This window comes from Rissa tridactyla, chromosome 1 (assembly GCF_028500815.1).
Source record: "Rissa tridactyla isolate bRisTri1 chromosome 1, bRisTri1.patW.cur.20221130, whole genome shotgun sequence".
In the NCBI taxonomy this organism is placed as follows: Eukaryota; Metazoa; Chordata; class Aves; order Charadriiformes; family Laridae; genus Rissa; species Rissa tridactyla.
Window position 1 is genome coordinate 157,312,890 of NC_071466.1, and position 16,299 is coordinate 157,329,188.

General features: G+C 53.1%; 1 protein-coding gene across 3 annotated transcripts in view; it reads right to left on the reverse strand.

The window, feature by feature from the left end:
- HIPK2 (homeodomain interacting protein kinase 2) overlaps positions 1–16,299 on the reverse strand; it is a 132,424-nt gene extending 116,125 nt beyond the window's left edge. The window contains exons 1-2 of one of the 3 annotated variants that reach the window (XM_054189996.1): positions 11,480–13,804; positions 9,356–9,424 (exon numbers count right to left, since the gene is read on the reverse strand). In XM_054189996.1, coding sequence (XP_054045971.1) covers positions 9,356–9,424; positions 11,480–11,639 — 229 coding nt within the window. In that variant the 5' untranslated portion in view covers positions 11,640–13,804. Of the gene's footprint in view, positions 1–9,355; positions 9,425–11,479; positions 13,805–16,040 lie in introns of those variants that run through there. The other 2 variants (XM_054189986.1, XM_054190005.1) reach the window with 2 other exon arrangements.

Sequence of the window (16,299 nt, forward strand, 5' to 3'; positions counted from 1 at the left end):
GGTGCGGAGCTCCCACCACGCACCCTTGCCAGCGTGTTCCTCCTGCCTCCTTGATGGAGCCACAGCGGGGTAGCCCAGACCCGTCCCTGCCCTGCAGGCTGTCTTAGCTGGTTTGTCTCTCTTTGTAATGATTTTGAGATCTGGTAAGCAGCCAGTAAATGCAAACAAGAACTTTGCTACAGGTAAGGTGGTGTGTGTGCATGTATATATATATACACACACACACATATATATAAATAAAAAAAAGTGGTACAAATGTGCCATCACTGATGACCCCCAGGGAACCTGGGAATCACTGCCACGGCTGCCTCCTCATGAGCTCTCGGGTAGGTCTGTACCTCCCGCGCCTCCAGGGCAGAAACCAAGTCACTTTTCTCTGCTCCACAGAGCCTGCTACAAAAGGGATGGCCTTTTGGGGGAGCCAGGGGCATCTTGCAGGTTTCTGTCCTGGAAGGAGCCAAACTGGCCAGCATCGCCTCCCACTCTTGTGGCAACATTGCCACAGAGCCGGTCCCCCTCCACATGGCAGGACATTTATCCACCAGATGACCCTACACCTAAGGTTCACGCCCGAAACATGACCCAGTGTGTGGGGTCTCATATGCTGGGGCACAAGAAAGCTAAGAGGTCTGATCTGTGCAGCAGACCCACAAGTAAGAGGCTGCAAATATCATTGCTGCTCTCCTGGTGTATCCCGCCTCTTCAGTGTTCCCCTCCGACAGCGTATAAATGACAGACATCCACAGATTCCTGCCACAAGGAGCATCCAGAATCCTCCTTATCCCCTCTGTGCCAAATATAATTTAAAAGCCCTCCACCCTCAGCCACATTTTGTGGTGTTTTGAAAAAAAAAAAAAACGAACCCAAACTAAATTTACCTGTTTCTGAAAGGAAGGTATAGGCAGGGGAAGGTAAAATACCCTCAGGATTGGAAACAAATGTTTTTGTGCAAATGAGACCTAGGATTTACAGTTACCTTCCATCCCCCAGCATTTGCTACAATCTTAGCTTTGGCTTAAAAAACACCTGTTTCCTTGTAAAGGTTGACAAACACCAGTGATCCTTTCTCCAGTGCACCGGCCGAAGTCCCATGGACCTGACCAGGGGAGGAAGATGGGCAGGATGCTCCCAGGGACATCTGTATGGGCACAGAGATGCACGTGTGTGCCTCCCAGCAATACAGCTGGCACGATGCTGGGAACCACCTTCAGGACCCACCCGACCCCCCCCCCCCACAAGCCCAGGCGTAACACGGCACACTCTGGGGCTTTCCTAAAACTACGACTGTGTTTTACGTGGTGACAGGGCTCTGAAGTAAATGAAAGCATCCAACGCTGAGGTGACCCCAAGTGAACGCAACGGCAATTGTTGCAAATAAATAAACAAGGATCACAGTCGCAAAGAAAAGGAAGAAATGGTGAACCTCAGGCTGCTGCGGCTACCCCTGTGCTGGGCGGCTCACCCGCTCCCATGGCATCCCCCGAGGGGCACCAGGCGAAAGGGGTCCCTGTGCGGAGACCAAGCGTGGGAAGGAGGGGACACAGGCAGGAGAGGGAAGTGGGGGGCTCCCCCGACGGAGGCCCACCACAATGGCTACGTGGCCTTTAGGAACCCAGCACAGGGGTGGTGTTACCTGCTACCACCTGCAAGCTGAGCCCGTTGCCCACAAAGAGAAGCAGTGACCAGGCTGGGGAGATGGAGAGTGGTTATAAGGGGAAGAACTACAGGCACGAACATACGTAACCAGACGTATGGAGACCAGCTGGGCTGCAGGCAGAACAGGCCCATTACTGCAGCAACTTCTTTGGGCACACAGTGAAAATCGCAGAGGTCAGAACCTCCAGCCACGATTAATCACATTTACAGTTTAAAACCCGACCAAATCCAACGCTTCTGCTGGGACCAAGAAGTTCAGCTGGAGGTTCCTGGCCCTGCCGGGAAGGCAGAGGCTGTCCTGCCCCTCGGTTCCCCTCTTGGCATGCTGTCATGGCTCAGGAAGGGTGATGCTCAGCCACAGCACTCGGTGCCACACTTCAGTTCCCTTTAAGCCTTCAAATTAGGGCTTACACGGGGCTTAAGTGCAGCCCGGCCCAACACAGGGTTGGATTTCACAGTTCTCATGTTGCCACCTCCAAGCAAAAAGGGGATGAGCGCCCCACAGGCAGCCCATCTGCCTGGACACCCCAAACAGGGGACGGGGACCGCCTGCCCCTTGCAGCCCTCCCCACGTCCCTGGTGGGCAAGGCAGGAGGGCTGAGTCCCGCTTCCCTTGCCTCGTTTAGCCAAATAACTCCCAATATCTGCCTTTTCAGCAAGCACTTCGTGGTGACCACAGAGTGTTTTACCCATGCGACTATGCCAGTGCCTCTCCTCCTACACACACCCGCCAGCCCCCCGGGGCTCACCCTGAGCCCCAGGGGTGACCACAGAGCCCCTGTTCTCATGGGCCCATGGCTCAGGCCATCTGACATGCAGCATTCAGCTTCCACAGGAAGTCAGCATGTTCTTGATAGGTGGCACGCTGTATCCATGGCCATGAACACCTCAGGGAAGAGGCTGGTGGGGACAGGAGGAAGGACAGGAGGACGGACACAAAATACACAAGCAAAGTAAAAGCCCCATCCCTTTCCACAAGCCCTACCATGACAACGGGCGAGATGGACAGGAGTACCAACCATAGTGAAACCCAAATGAGAAACTATCACCTGCAACTTGCTCCAGTGATGCCAAGTGACATGAGCGTGTTTCCTAGCTCACCCCCAGTGCTGCCACAAGCATCTGTTTTATTGCACCCGGTATCAAAAGCATCAGGCATTCCACCTGAAACCCTGCCTTACCCTGCCATTCACTCATGTCCCAACTTCTTCCCTCGCACATTATCTTCTACAGGCAACGTCTTTTTGGCAGGAGTCTCTGTGTCTGTTCGCGACAGGGCATGGCAAGGGAACGCAGACGTCTCCTTGTAAAGCATCCTCTTCCTGAAACTCCTTCAACCCTTCCTGGCTGAGAGGAAATGCAGGGATTCATAACGACTCAAGTGCTCCTCTGGGAAACAGCGATGATTTTGGAGGGACAAGAAATAACTTTTAAGCCAAGCTCAGTCCTAAAGAGGGGAACTCCACAGTCTGCAGGTCAAGTTCGCAGCTGAGCAAGAACAAAACCAGGGCTCGGGCACCTACCTGCAGGGATGCTGAAAAAGATACAGCTACTTTACTGAAGTGGTCTCACCTACATTAGATACGGTATGAGTGACACGGTAAACACATCTAAATGGATACAGATTCTCCAGGAGATATTGCATTTGCATACAGATGCCAGCTACACCACAGGACCAGGTCAAGACTGAGATAACTGAGGATACAGCAGAACAGACCTGAAACACATTAGCAGAGCTGCAGAGATACCAAAGAACTGGTCCAGGAGGGCCACCAAAACCTGGCACTGGGAGAGATGCGTAAAAGACGCCAGCCACATGGCTTTCCTGGGTCAGGATGGAGACGAGCTGGTGGATGTGGATTACAGATCACTCCCAGTAAAAATGTCTTGAATGATATTTTTCTCAAGCTTGGATTTCTAGTAACCCTTTTGTTCGGCCTGAAGAGAGTCACACATTGCTTCAAAAAAAAAAAATCTCTCCCTGGCTTTTGCAGGCAGAGTGGCAGTGTTCCCTCCTGAACACCCTGTGATTTACAGCCTTCCACACTCACACCGGCGACACAACCCCTTATGCAGAGACTGCAGACAGCACTCCTGCCAACACATACGCTGTCACAGCATCGCTCCACATAAACACCCTGCATTCACCTTGTTTATATTTCCTCCCGTACAGGCTGTGACAGCTCACAAACACACAGAAGGCCTAATTTATATTTATAATAAATCTCCCTTCTTCATTCCCCACAGTGGAAAAGAGCCCTGGTAGAAATGCAATTTGCTGAGAGAATGGCGTAATAGCTCTAAGGAGAATCAGGCCCACGTTACCTTCTGTAGACAAAGGGGATGAGGCCACACGAACACATGTGCATGCTGCTACACGTGCCTGCAAACATGGAAAGAGTCCCACATACACATACATACACACATATACTCCTCCATCTGTATTCTCACACAGACGGCCCAATAACAGTATCTGCCGTCCCTTCCGACTCACCCGTGCTTTCAGGCAGCACAGGCATTTGGAAGGTGCACTTCCATTACCCAGGTGCTCACGGCCTCAGATAAGCGAGGAGAAAAATGACACTACAAGAGAAGTATTGTCACCACCAATGGGACATGCTCGTGTCTAGGTCTCACACGCCCTTGTGAGGTAGTGCAGCTATTTTAAAATGGGGTTTACAACGTGTTTCCTATCCCCACTTGCTAAATACATACGTATTCTGCTGTTGAGAGAATGCAGAGGGGGAGTTTGATGGGAAGGCAGGTTTCTGGTGGTGCAAGTGATAGTGCTAGAAGAGATGAAGGGATTTATAATTGTACTTATGACTAAATGTGATCCCCACTTGCTTTGTAGGCACATGCCTTGGAAGAGTTATGAGGTCTTGGGTTTCTCCACGGTGTCCACAAACTCACTGTGGCCAAGAGTTGTCCTTTTGTTTCCCTATGGCTTCAGAGAAAAGGCTGTGATCTCCCTTCTCTCTGCAAAGGACCTTGTTCCAGCTTCCCTTGCCCCCACCACCCTGAGGCCTGGCTGTGGAAGTGCATTCCCTGCAGGACAACGTCGTCAGCCTGCTCAGAAAGTGGGGCTAGCGCGCCGTGCTGGCGCCGTGCAGGGGAAGCACACCCAACCAGTCCTCTCTGGTCTCTACTGGCTCCCAATAAGCTTCCGTGAAGGTGACCTAACTATTAATTCCTGCCGAAGTGTTCTGTGCTCACACACCTTCTGAGGAACTTTAACCCCTGATGGCACTGCAGAGTTTGAGTGACTCATGCGATTCCTCCTACATGCCAACTTCTCTCCATCCTGGCAGCACTAAGCTGGACCAAAAACTCTTTCATTCAACATGGCCACCAAGCTCACCCACTGCCAGCCCAGATGGCAGAAAGCTCCTATGCACTGACGTATTAGGAGCTGGAGGCTGGGCATCACCTAATCACAGTGCTGCTCCTCTGCTGACCCAGGGCTTGTCCTGCGGCACGTTGACGAATTCCATAATGGAAAGAGGCCCATTATGTGCTCCCCTACGCCATCACATTGCTAAAGCTAGCTGACACGTTACCTGTTACTGCTCTACTCACACCCCTCCTCTGCACTCCTCCCTGGGGCATCACAGTGCCTAAGTGTGGGATCAAAATTGTTTGTCAGTATTAAGGTTCTCAAGAGCATCACCAGAGATTTGCCATGTTAGAGATGACCCTACTCTGGGTATTTTAAAGACTAGCAATGGCCATTTAAGTCCCCAGAAATTTTGCCACAAGAGGAAGATTAAAGATTGCACACACACACACAGAGTTATGAGGACACCTAAGAGGGTTTTCTCAGATTTTTTTCTCCAGGTTCTGGAGTCAATCATCTAAATAGGAAAGTAGCAACGAGGGCCAGAAATTACCGCTATTTAGAGGCAAAACAGAGACCTGCTGAAAATCCTTGCCAAACTATTTGGAATTTGTCAACACTAAATGCTGCCTAGGAGAAAATAAAACCCCATGCATTTTAGCTGGACGTTCTTCACCTCCAGCCTTATGCTTTAAGCAAACAGATAGCCTTCCTACCAATGTAAGCACGAAGCAACGCGGATACTCATCCTTCTGCAATCCTGCTGCTGCCAGCTCCTGTTGGAGTGACAGCCTGAAGCCATGGAAGAACTATGCAGATGGTCACAAAACAGACTCCTGACCCACTACCGGCACAGCTCTTCCAGAAACACCACTGTGAAAAGCTAACACCCGGGTGAGGCTCAGACCACCTCCACCACGACCACTCTCTGGGCAGGCTGGAGCATTGTCTAGAGATCATTCTTCTGATAACACCCTTCTTTGGGGTACTTCCCTCTTCTCCCCATGACAGCTCTGGCTGATTTAAGCACCTGTCGCATCTTTTCTCAAGTACAGGTTGTGAGCTCTCTGGGGCAATGCCACACCACATTTGTCCATCTTTTGGAAAATCTGCAGCACAGAGATCCTTGACTTGAGATCCCAGCTGCTAGTAGCTACAAATAATTTGTAATTAAAATAAAAGTGAAGCTGCAGCAGGGGATTGCTGTGCCTCCAAGTTTTTTCCAGACTAGATTACCCTCAGGAGACACAGGAGAGCCACCACTGAGATAAAAAAAATAAATCTTAGCTTACTAGGTTTACACAGAGACCATCAAAAATATGCGTCGATATTGTTCTGACCTCCAGATCTTTTTTTTTTCCCCTTCGCTTTTTCCTAACCTTTAAAAAGCATGTAAGATAAACAGAGGAGAAACCAGGCAGACAACATCCTCGAAGAGATGTAGGAATATAATCAAGCCCTCAGACACACGCACACAAACACCATAATTTATCTCTTCCTCCTCCTGTTTGATATTATCCTCTGTTCTAGTATCATAATCTGTTGCTATGGAAACAGCTATGATGTCACTACGAGAGGTTTATGGATGCCTTGAACAGGAAGGAAAGGTACATGATGATGGGAGAGAAAAAAAAAACCACCTACAAACAGCTGCTGAGCAGGAGACGTTCCAGGAACGGCAAGTGTTAACAGGGAGAAGATAAATACATTGACGGTGCTGGCGCTGCTGCAGACAAGAGCAGAATATAAACCGTGTTTTAAAAATAAAGAACGCTTACAAATTTTGCCTACAAGTAAAAATATTCTGGGAAAGCTAAAGGAGCTTCCTGAAAAACTAAACTTTCTCTGAAATGTTCTGCAAGTTTTCTGGGACTGGATATTTTCTGAGCCTTGCTGCTGGAGTCCAAGTCTCCATCAACCCACTCCATCGTCTGCTGTAACATTCCCTCCAGCAGTGTTAGCGTAACACCCCACCAATGCAGCTAATAGTTAGGGAGCTTGCTGGCTACTCGCCATCCCGTGTGCCTTTACGATCTGTAACTAGAAAAAAAAAAAGTCATGTCTTCAAGCGAAAATAAACAGAGACACGCTGAATCCACTGGATCACATCCAGTAGCAAATAAACACCCTGACCCCAAACTATAAGCAAAAAAAGAGCTTTTCTTGATCTCTCCACCCAAGAGAAAAACCATAATCTTATAGACTCGCTGCCAAACTTACTGACATACCTGACCTGCTACTAGAGAAAACAGTATGTTGAGCCTCATATGCTCGAAACGCACCCAGCCTTCCGGCCACACACATCTGTGTGCGGCACGACACACATGGCGTTCTCGCCCATGAGCTCAGTCTCCGATGATTGTGCCTCTGCGCTCGTACCCGTTTCAGTCACCTGGACTGACGGTGAGAGTAGGGCAGACAGGGGAAAGAGGGTGGGACAGTCACACATGCCCTTAAAGACAGAAAGGCTGTGGGAAAATCTAGCATGCGGGGCCTGCCGGGGAGGAGGAAGGAGGATGCCAGATCAAATTCGTCCCACGTAGCTGCCTTCATTAGGGGAAGGGTAATGGCAGCGACCACAAGGATCTCAGATCAATGAAAAGTGACGGTGTTTCGGCTAATCTCTGCCCCATCAGAATTTCCTGAGCATGGACAGCAGAATCAGAGATCTTACAGGAATGCTATAATATCAGTTTTGCCTCTGGTCTCAGCTCCAGCTGGGGAAGGCCCAGGCAGACTCTGTGTCCCACCTATGTGCATTACAATATAGGTGGTATCTCCCATCCTCACCCACCTTCCCTTCCAAAGATGTTAGAGACAACTGCAGGGAGAAACCTGTGAGAGACGGAAGTCAGTAAGGACAGCCGCAAAAACAGTCCAAGCCGGGATCTCCAGCAATTCACCCAACTTTCTGTTCCTGCCGGCCTGGGCTGCCACAGCCTCAGGCCCTGTACTTTTGAGGGATCATCTCCCTCTCTCCTGTTACAGTCACTTGCCCTCATCTTCCGTCCCCACTTGTCTCTCTCACCCTCTTCTCTCCTGTTCCTGACCTATTTCCTTACTTCTTCTCAAGCTCCAGCCCACCCTTCCCTTCCCCCAAACAAACTCCTGTCAAAAAATGTTTAAGGAAACCCACACATTGTGACTTCCTCTCCACGAAGAGCCCAGCCGGTTTGTATAATCCACCCTCCTGTGTCTTCATCTACATAAAATGCAAATCCTTTTGGCGTGGGAACTATCTACCCCTTCCTATCGATGTCATGGCTAGCGCAGTAAGGTACTGCTTTTGTTTGGCACTGGCACTACTATAGCAAATACTACTGTTCTTAGGAATATTTCAAAAGCACCAAAGGAGAGTAAAAGTATAGAAGGCGTCAAAACAACGCCAAGTGTTTTTGTGGGTTTTTTCAGTTTCTTCTATATTTTGGGGGCAGGGTTCTGTTCCTATTTTTTAATGAAACAGTTTCTTCTCTTCTGTGCTTTCGACTTGGGACTGCGCAGTGGAAAACAAAACTGATCTTGGTGAAGAAACAGAGATTGTGCTTTTTTAAAATGGGCAGGTGACACCAAGCAGGAAGGGACTGCAAAGTCAAGGGAAATAAATTAGAATTCAAAACAATCCTGACAAATTGAAAGGTACAGGATGAAATTCAAACAGGACAGATACAAAAATCGTATGCTTAGGTAGGAAAGGCTAGCTCTGCACATACAGGACAGAAAACGGCTCAGGAGGCATCACACCTCTTGGACAGGATCCGGGATTCATGGCGCATCAGAAGCTACACACAGATGAACAACGTCACGGTGCAAAAGTTAAAGCAAACAGGAGCACTGCCTGTAAGAGACATGAAGGAATACTTCTGTAGATAGGACAAGGGATCGCAGCAAGCAAAGCAGAGTGGAGTTACAGAGGAGGTAAAATCTTTTTGATGGCAAAGACAGCCAAAGGCAGCGATGACAGCCTGGGCAGGCTGTGGACCCTCCATACATGGGGAATATGTTGGACACGCACGTTAGGAAACACGCTGGACATGCATACATTTGGTATAGTACATCCTGCTTTGAAAAACTCTTTCCTATGAAAAAGTTTTTTCTATGGCCAGTTCCTATGATTTCAATGATTTTGATGAGAGCTAAGTTTCTTCTGCATTTCAGCATAGCCCACTGACCAAGATAAACCTGTCAGTGTTTAGGATGAGGAGACATTAGTCTGCAGGGTAATGCTGTGTAACACCGTTGTTCCAGGTCTTGCTAATGCTTTTAAGGATTAAAGGTTATAATGAAGAGGGAAGACAGCTGCCCTTCTGAGGTTCCCAAGTATCTCTGGCAAATACCCCTGCCTTGCGGGGTGACCTTTCCCACCTTTCAGCGTAGGAGCTGTAAGCGATTGCTCTTCCTTCATCCTTCCAGAGACGGATGCCAGCAGAAACCCTGAAAGGTGAGCAGGACAGAGAAGGAGGCATGAATAAAGAGTGAGCTTCAGCTTCTCCAAGCAAATGCCCCATTCAGTGGGAAGTGCTGAAGAAAACCAAGGGAGCAAACCACGCCATCCTTCACTCAGCATAAAACTCTCTCTCCCTCCAGAACGCGACGCAGACAGGCCAAGGCTCGTCGCATGGAGAGCAATGTGTAACTCCCTGGGTCTCAGTAGCACTGTTGCTGATCTACACTATGATCACGATCCCTGAAATCAGAATCAAGCTCAGGAGCAGCTTGAAGGGCTCACACCTCGAGGACGCTTGCCTCCCACTGCCTATTTTGTACCCCCCACTGCAAATAAGTAAAAGACTCTGTTCCTTGGAATCATTCTGTCAGACAGCTTCTCTCCCTATAGCCCCTTGAACATGCACAGCGCTGTATAAACACACAATTTTAGTTTATTATTACTTCCATTCAGTAAATAAATTCTAATGGCATGGCTGTTTAATTTTTTTAGCCCTGACTCTGGAATCTCCAAGGCATTTTGAGATGTGGCAATGCCTTTGCCAGCCTGCGGAGATGGGGGCTGCTCCTCCGCTCAGATACATGGAGAAGTCTTAGAAGAATAATTTCTACCCTAGAAATTACCCAACTCGAAAGGCTACCTGAATTCAAGAGTGGTCCCAAGATACACACACTCGTGCTTTCCAGAGGAAGGACCTCAGTTGCTGATGTGGCCCAATGAAGGAGGACTCAGGTGCGCTCTCTGGGCTGTAAATGGGTGGAAGCAGTAATGTGCCTCTTCTCTTCCCCCATGACAAACAGACAAACTGCTAAATGCCCTATCTGGAGTGAAATTATCACCTGGGTTTATTTTCAAAACAAAAGCTGAACTTTGCACTGCTAGGGGGAATAGTTTCAAAAGAGAAGGCCTCCTGTTAAGCACCTAGGTTCATGGTAGGATATGTAAATAGCTGAAGAAACAACCTTTTCTCTAAATAGCGTTTAATTCTCACTTCTTGTTATCCACCAGTTAACCTCCCAAAAGCAAGAAAAAGCCCTATAAATAATATTTCACACTCAGAGGGCAGAGATTTCCTAGTAAGGGTGAGGAAACAACCTCATTTTTATAAATGGACTGATTAAGCTATAGAGGCCATGAGTCAGAAAGGTACTTCAGCGTGTGGCCAGCTTTAAAGACATAAACAACTCTAATGAAGTCAGCAGCACTGCCTGCGAGCTTAAATTTAGGCACAGACCTTAAAATATCTTCTTAAATTGGGATCAGAGAGGAAAAGGGTGGAACTTTCTAAAATATCCAGTCTCAGCCTACCCATCCTCTACGGACACAGGGATGGGGACACCACAGCAGCTGTCCGCCCAACATGGAATGCCTTTGCAAACTCCCCTTCTCAGGAGTCTTGCCCAAAGGTACACCCTATCCCAGTTATCTCAACTCCTGCACCTAAGAGAAGTGGTTTAGTCTGCCTCATACTGGTGTCTCAGCCTAGTTCGAGCAGAAGGTGGCTGAACTTGCCCCTGACCTTGCCATCCGGCAAGGACTGCTCTCACACCATCACCTGGGACCCACTTGGTGAGGCCCACAATCAGGACAGGGATTTACCTCCACGCCCAGAACACTAATCCTTCCATGATATGACTTCCTGGAACTTTCCTCCTGACCGAACATCCACATATTTTCACATGCCATTGCTGCGATGTGGCCAAAACTGAGGCTTATTTGTTTAGCCACCCAGGTATGTTATCCAGCTCCAAATAAATGGTCTAACTTCCAGGGTTAGAACAGGAGTTCAAAACCCTCACACGCATCAAAGAGGTCTCCGGGCTGTCCCCCATCAGTAGAAGACCTACACCCATCAGGGTGTACAGCCAGCCCTTACCCAATCTGATGAAATCACATTCAGTGGTTTCAAAGCACCACGTGAAAGTGGGCGGTAAATAGCAACCCCTGGGTAAGCGGGGAAACCGAGGCACGGGAAAATGAAAATGACTTCATTTTCCAGGCCAGCAGAGGTGCCCAGCTGAAGCCAAGAGGGTTTTCCCCACCTGTTACAGCCACGCAGAAGAACACGCTGCATGGAGTCCAAGGGACAACGATGGTGGCCAGTAACTGTGCTCGCCTCTTTGTCCAAGGGCGTTGTTTGTCTGCTCGCCCCGGCCCCTGGTCCCGGCAGTGCTCTTTCCGCTTCCGAAAATAAAACAGCATTTTTCACCCATTACATCTCAAAACCATTTAATTGCTAGACGCAGCAGCATGATAAGAACAATAATTATAACTGGTGGGGGCTTCCTGTTGTCCTGGCTATAGCCATATCCTGAGCTAATGAAAACTTATGCTTTTGGTCCCAGCATTGACTTAAGTTCTGGTTATTAATTCATAAACAGGAAGCGCCTCCGAGTTATCATCTCCCTGCACGAACTTTGGGGTAAAGACCTTTACTCCGCCTCACTGGTGCCGCCTCCCCAGCAAGCAAATTTTGTGTGCTTTAACGAGATTTTGAGGCTGCATTCAAAACCCAGCAGGGCTGGCCTGTTCCTGGCGTTAAATGGGATCTGATCCACGACGCGTCCGGGGTCAGAGTTTCAGGCTTCCCAGCCCCTCGTGTGACAAGGACGGTGTGCAGGCAGGTCCCTGCCTGCGCCGAGCTCCAGCAGCGGCACCGGTGGCAAGGTGCAATTTACAAATATTACCGAGATTAATTCCATAAGCCACCCACATAGAAAACTACCGACGCGGCTGCTAAAAATACACCGTGGGTTGCAACAAAGTTGTCAGGAATAAGTAAGAAAGCAAAGCAAAGAGGAACAAAACCAAAACAGAGGTAATAGCTGTTTAGAAAATAAAGGTTAAAGCATATAAACACCTCTTTTTACCCAATTCTGAAGGACGCCAGGTATGAGGCACCCAGGAAATCAGTGTGGACGCTTCCCCAGGGCAGAAAGCTACCCACCGCCCAGGCACTGGTGGTGTCTAGCAGTAAACTCTCTTAAAACGGGCTTTCTCCTAACCCACTGAGGCTGGCTCTGTTCTCTGCCCAGGAGGAAACGTCACACGACGAGCGCGCCGATGACGAACATCAAGGGCAACATCACCTACAGGAGAGTCCAAAGAACCAGATCCTTGCCTGCCTCAAGCCATTCGCCTCCTCTGAAACCGACACAGCCACCTCCGAGGAAGCCGCATCTCTGGTGCTGAGCAGGACGGTGGCCATTAGCGTGCCCCAACTCTGGGGCCGAGGCCGTACAGGAAGACACCTGACGAGGCCCGCTTCAAAGCCCAACGCATTTCCCCGCGTGGCTCTCAAATTGAAACGAAAATCCAGGTCAAACATTGCGCGGCGGTATTATTTCTGTTTTATTTCACTTGGTAGGTTTTTATGTCCTTCATTGTACTGCTCAGCTCTGCAACACTCGGGAAAAAATGAATGAGAAAAACCCATCACAGGAGAAGACGACAGCAAAAACTCCAAATTCCTTACAATGAATGGGAAAATTCTCCTTGCACAGTGCATGGAGGGGAAGGATTTCACACCAGATATTCAGTTATTTATCATGCCTCACCTATTAAGATCAGGTGAGGCACCGTTCTGCTTCCCAGAACCGGTACTTAAGCCAGCTGCTCTGCACAGGCACACACCGCCCTCACCTCCACGTCGAGAATCGCGGGTGACTTTGTGCATGTGCTCTGTGTTATCACCCACTTAAATTTCTACTGGAACCATTTCATAAGGCCTCTGAGGTGTCACATTTCCTCCCCAGGGCGCCTTTTCTGTCAAAGAGCCTATGTTCTGAAATCCCTATGGTGGAGATACTGTTTCACCAACCCCTCTCCCGCCTTGCGGTGGTGGCGGTGGGCGTGCAGGTGTGCCACCACAGACCCGCTCAGTCAAGGGCAGGAGCAAAGGATCCACTGCCGGCCGCGGCATGGATACAACCCCTCGGCTCCTGCGCTCTCCTCAGTGGCCTGGCTGTACCTGATGCTCCGGAGGAGGGATACAGCCCAGCCCAGCCCGGTCACACACGTAACGTGAGGCTCGTCAGGGAGGATCGCAGTCCTTGCCTCCTTCCAAGGAGGAAATCGCATCCCCTGCGATAAGTTAAGTTTTTATCTATGCACTGCGATATTGCAGGGAATTCTAAGGACCTCTTATGGCAACTAGGAGGCGAAAAACATTCATTAACCCCTCCTCCGCCTCCCTCGAAGCCAGCCAGCAGCAATTCAACCCGCAAACACATACTGCAACACAAAACAGAAAACTGATAACCCCTTATCAGCCTTTATGCTATCCACTGGCTCCTGCCATTTGGGATACGCACCCACTTCAAGGCTGGAGACACGCTGTAGAGCTTGGCCGCGGACGCTTCTGTACCAGCGGTGGGGGCATTTGTTTTAAGGGCATTTTTCTTTCCAGGGCATTTTTTTCCTCCGCTCCCTCTTCCCCCCCCCCCCCCCCCTCCATTCAGGCAGGAGCACGGGCGCCGCTGAAGTTGGGATGCTCTAAGGAACCGCTAAACTTCCACCGCACGCTTCGGTGCGGCACCGCCGCCACCTCCTCCCCGGGAGGAAGCCGGCGCCCTGCCCGCCCCGGCTGCGGCCGAGGCCTCCTCCTCCTCCTCTCCCTTCCCTTCCCCTGCCCGGCTCCGGGGAGGCGGCCGTGCCGGCGCTCGGCCGCGGCGCGCCGGGAAAGGGGGATCGCGGCCGGGTTGACCGCAGGCCCCGCGCCTCACTTCGCCACCCGCCCCCCGCTCCGCCCCGGCCGCTGCGGAGCCGCCGGGCGCCGCCGCGGGGGCACCGCACCGCCCCGCACCGGGGGATGCGGGCCCGGCGAGGAGCGAACTTCAGAGAGGAACCGCCGCATTACCCACCCTGCCGGCGGCGCCCGCTCGGGAGGGGCTGGGCAGGCGCCGCGGCCGGCGGTGCGGTGCCGGGCAGGCCTCACCGGCCCGCCGGTGGGGCCGCGCCGGGGTGGGGGGCGGGTGGAGGACGGGCCCGGCCCGGCGGGGAGCCGCGGGAGGGGGCCGGGCATGTAGGCGAGCCCCCGCCGCGGCCGGAGAACGGGGCGCGGCGGCGGCCAGGCGGCGGCCTCCCCCCGCCCGTTGCCGGACCCCGCGGCCGCCCGCTGCCGGTGGAGACGCCGGGGGCAGCCCGGGCGCGGAGCCGGGGCGAGGGGGGTGGGGGGGGCTGCCCGGGCCCGGGGGCCGAGGCCGCTCGGCGGCGCGACCGGCAGAGGGCGCCGGCGGCGGGCCGGCCCCGACCCGGTAGTCCGGGCCCGCCGCGGCCCCTCCGCCGGCACCGGCCCGCCGCCGCGCAGGGCCCCGCCGCCGGCACCGCCGCCGCGGCCCCTCTGCGCCCGCCATCCCGGAGGCACCGCCTCCCCCGGGCTCCGGCAGCCCGGTGCCTCGGCGGCGGCGAGGGCGGGGAGGGCCGTCCATCCTCCCTCCACTGCCGAAAACGTTCCTCTTTGTCTGCCTGCCTCTCGCCGGGTCCCAACTCCGCACCGGCGGCCAGCCCGGGGCTGCCCAGAAATCAATCACCCGGCGGGCCGGTAACTTTACACCGCCCGCCCGAGCGCCCTCCTCTCGGGCGCTGCAGCCCGGGCTCGATTTTCTCCTCAGATAAGTTTTACCGGCCTCACCATAGGGAGAAAAGTACCGTGTCCCCCTGTGTGTGTGACCCCTCTCCAACCCCCACCCCCCCCCGCCCGCCCGCCCGCCCGCCGCCGGGCGCCCGGGTCTCCGCCGCCACCGACCGAGCGGTCGGTCGGTCCCCGGGCGGGATGGGTCTCCCGGCGGGTGGATGGATGTCCCCCCGGTTTATGTAACGCTCCCCGGCCAGCGCCGAGCCGGCAGGGGTGACGGGGGAAGATAAACGCATGGCGGGGGCATTTAAATTAACCCTGATATATATATATATATATTTTTAATTGCTTTTTTTAAACTGCCACCCTGAAATACGCACCGATCTAACACACGCAACCACCACCTCCCCTATATATATATATTTATTTTTTTTTCCAACCCGAAAAAACTAAGTTGGGGCACTCGGGCTTCTCGCCGCAGCCCGGTCTGGGATGAAGGAGAAGCCGGAGGAGCTGACAGGCGGCGGCGGCCGGCAGCCCCGGTGTCCCCCGGTTCCCGGGCGGAGAGCCCCGGCGGCTGGGGGGGGGGAACTCTTGGGAAACCGGCGAACGGAGCCGGGGTGGCCGGTCCTAGGAATAGAAACTGCAGCGAGGGGCAGGGACACACACAGACACACACACACGGAGGCGCAGGGCAAGCTCCGTCCACCTCATTGTTCTGCTCGGCACCGGCACGGACTTCACCCACCGCCCCCCGACCGCCCGGGACCGCGGGGATGGGGGGGGGGGGTAGGAGAACGGGGGGCAGAACCGGGGGGGGCGACCCGCACCGCGCCCCGCTCCCCGCCGGGCAGGGCGGGGGTGCCCCGCCGCCGCCAGCGGCCCCCCCCCCCCCCCCCGCAACAACGCCGGGAAGGGGGACACGGCGAACCGCGGGCGGCCGGGGACCCCCGGTTCCCCCCCACCCCCCGTCGGCGGGGCGAGGGGTGCCGGCAGGGCGGGCCGTGCCGTGCCGTGCCGGGGCTTACCTTCGTACATGGGGGCCATCGGTGCAAGGACGCCTGTTATTCATGGCAACGCCGCCACGAACGACGCGAGATCGCAGCCCCCCAAACTCAACACACATCTGCCATCTTGAGCGGGTGTCTCTCGGCGGAGGCGAAGCTGCCGCCTGCCTTCTGCATCGCTGCCCGCCTCAGCGCGGGGGGAGCCGGGCACATCCAGCCCCGCTGCCGGCCCTCCGACGCGGCCAGGGCGGGCGGGCGAGCGGGCGGGGGGCGGCGGCGC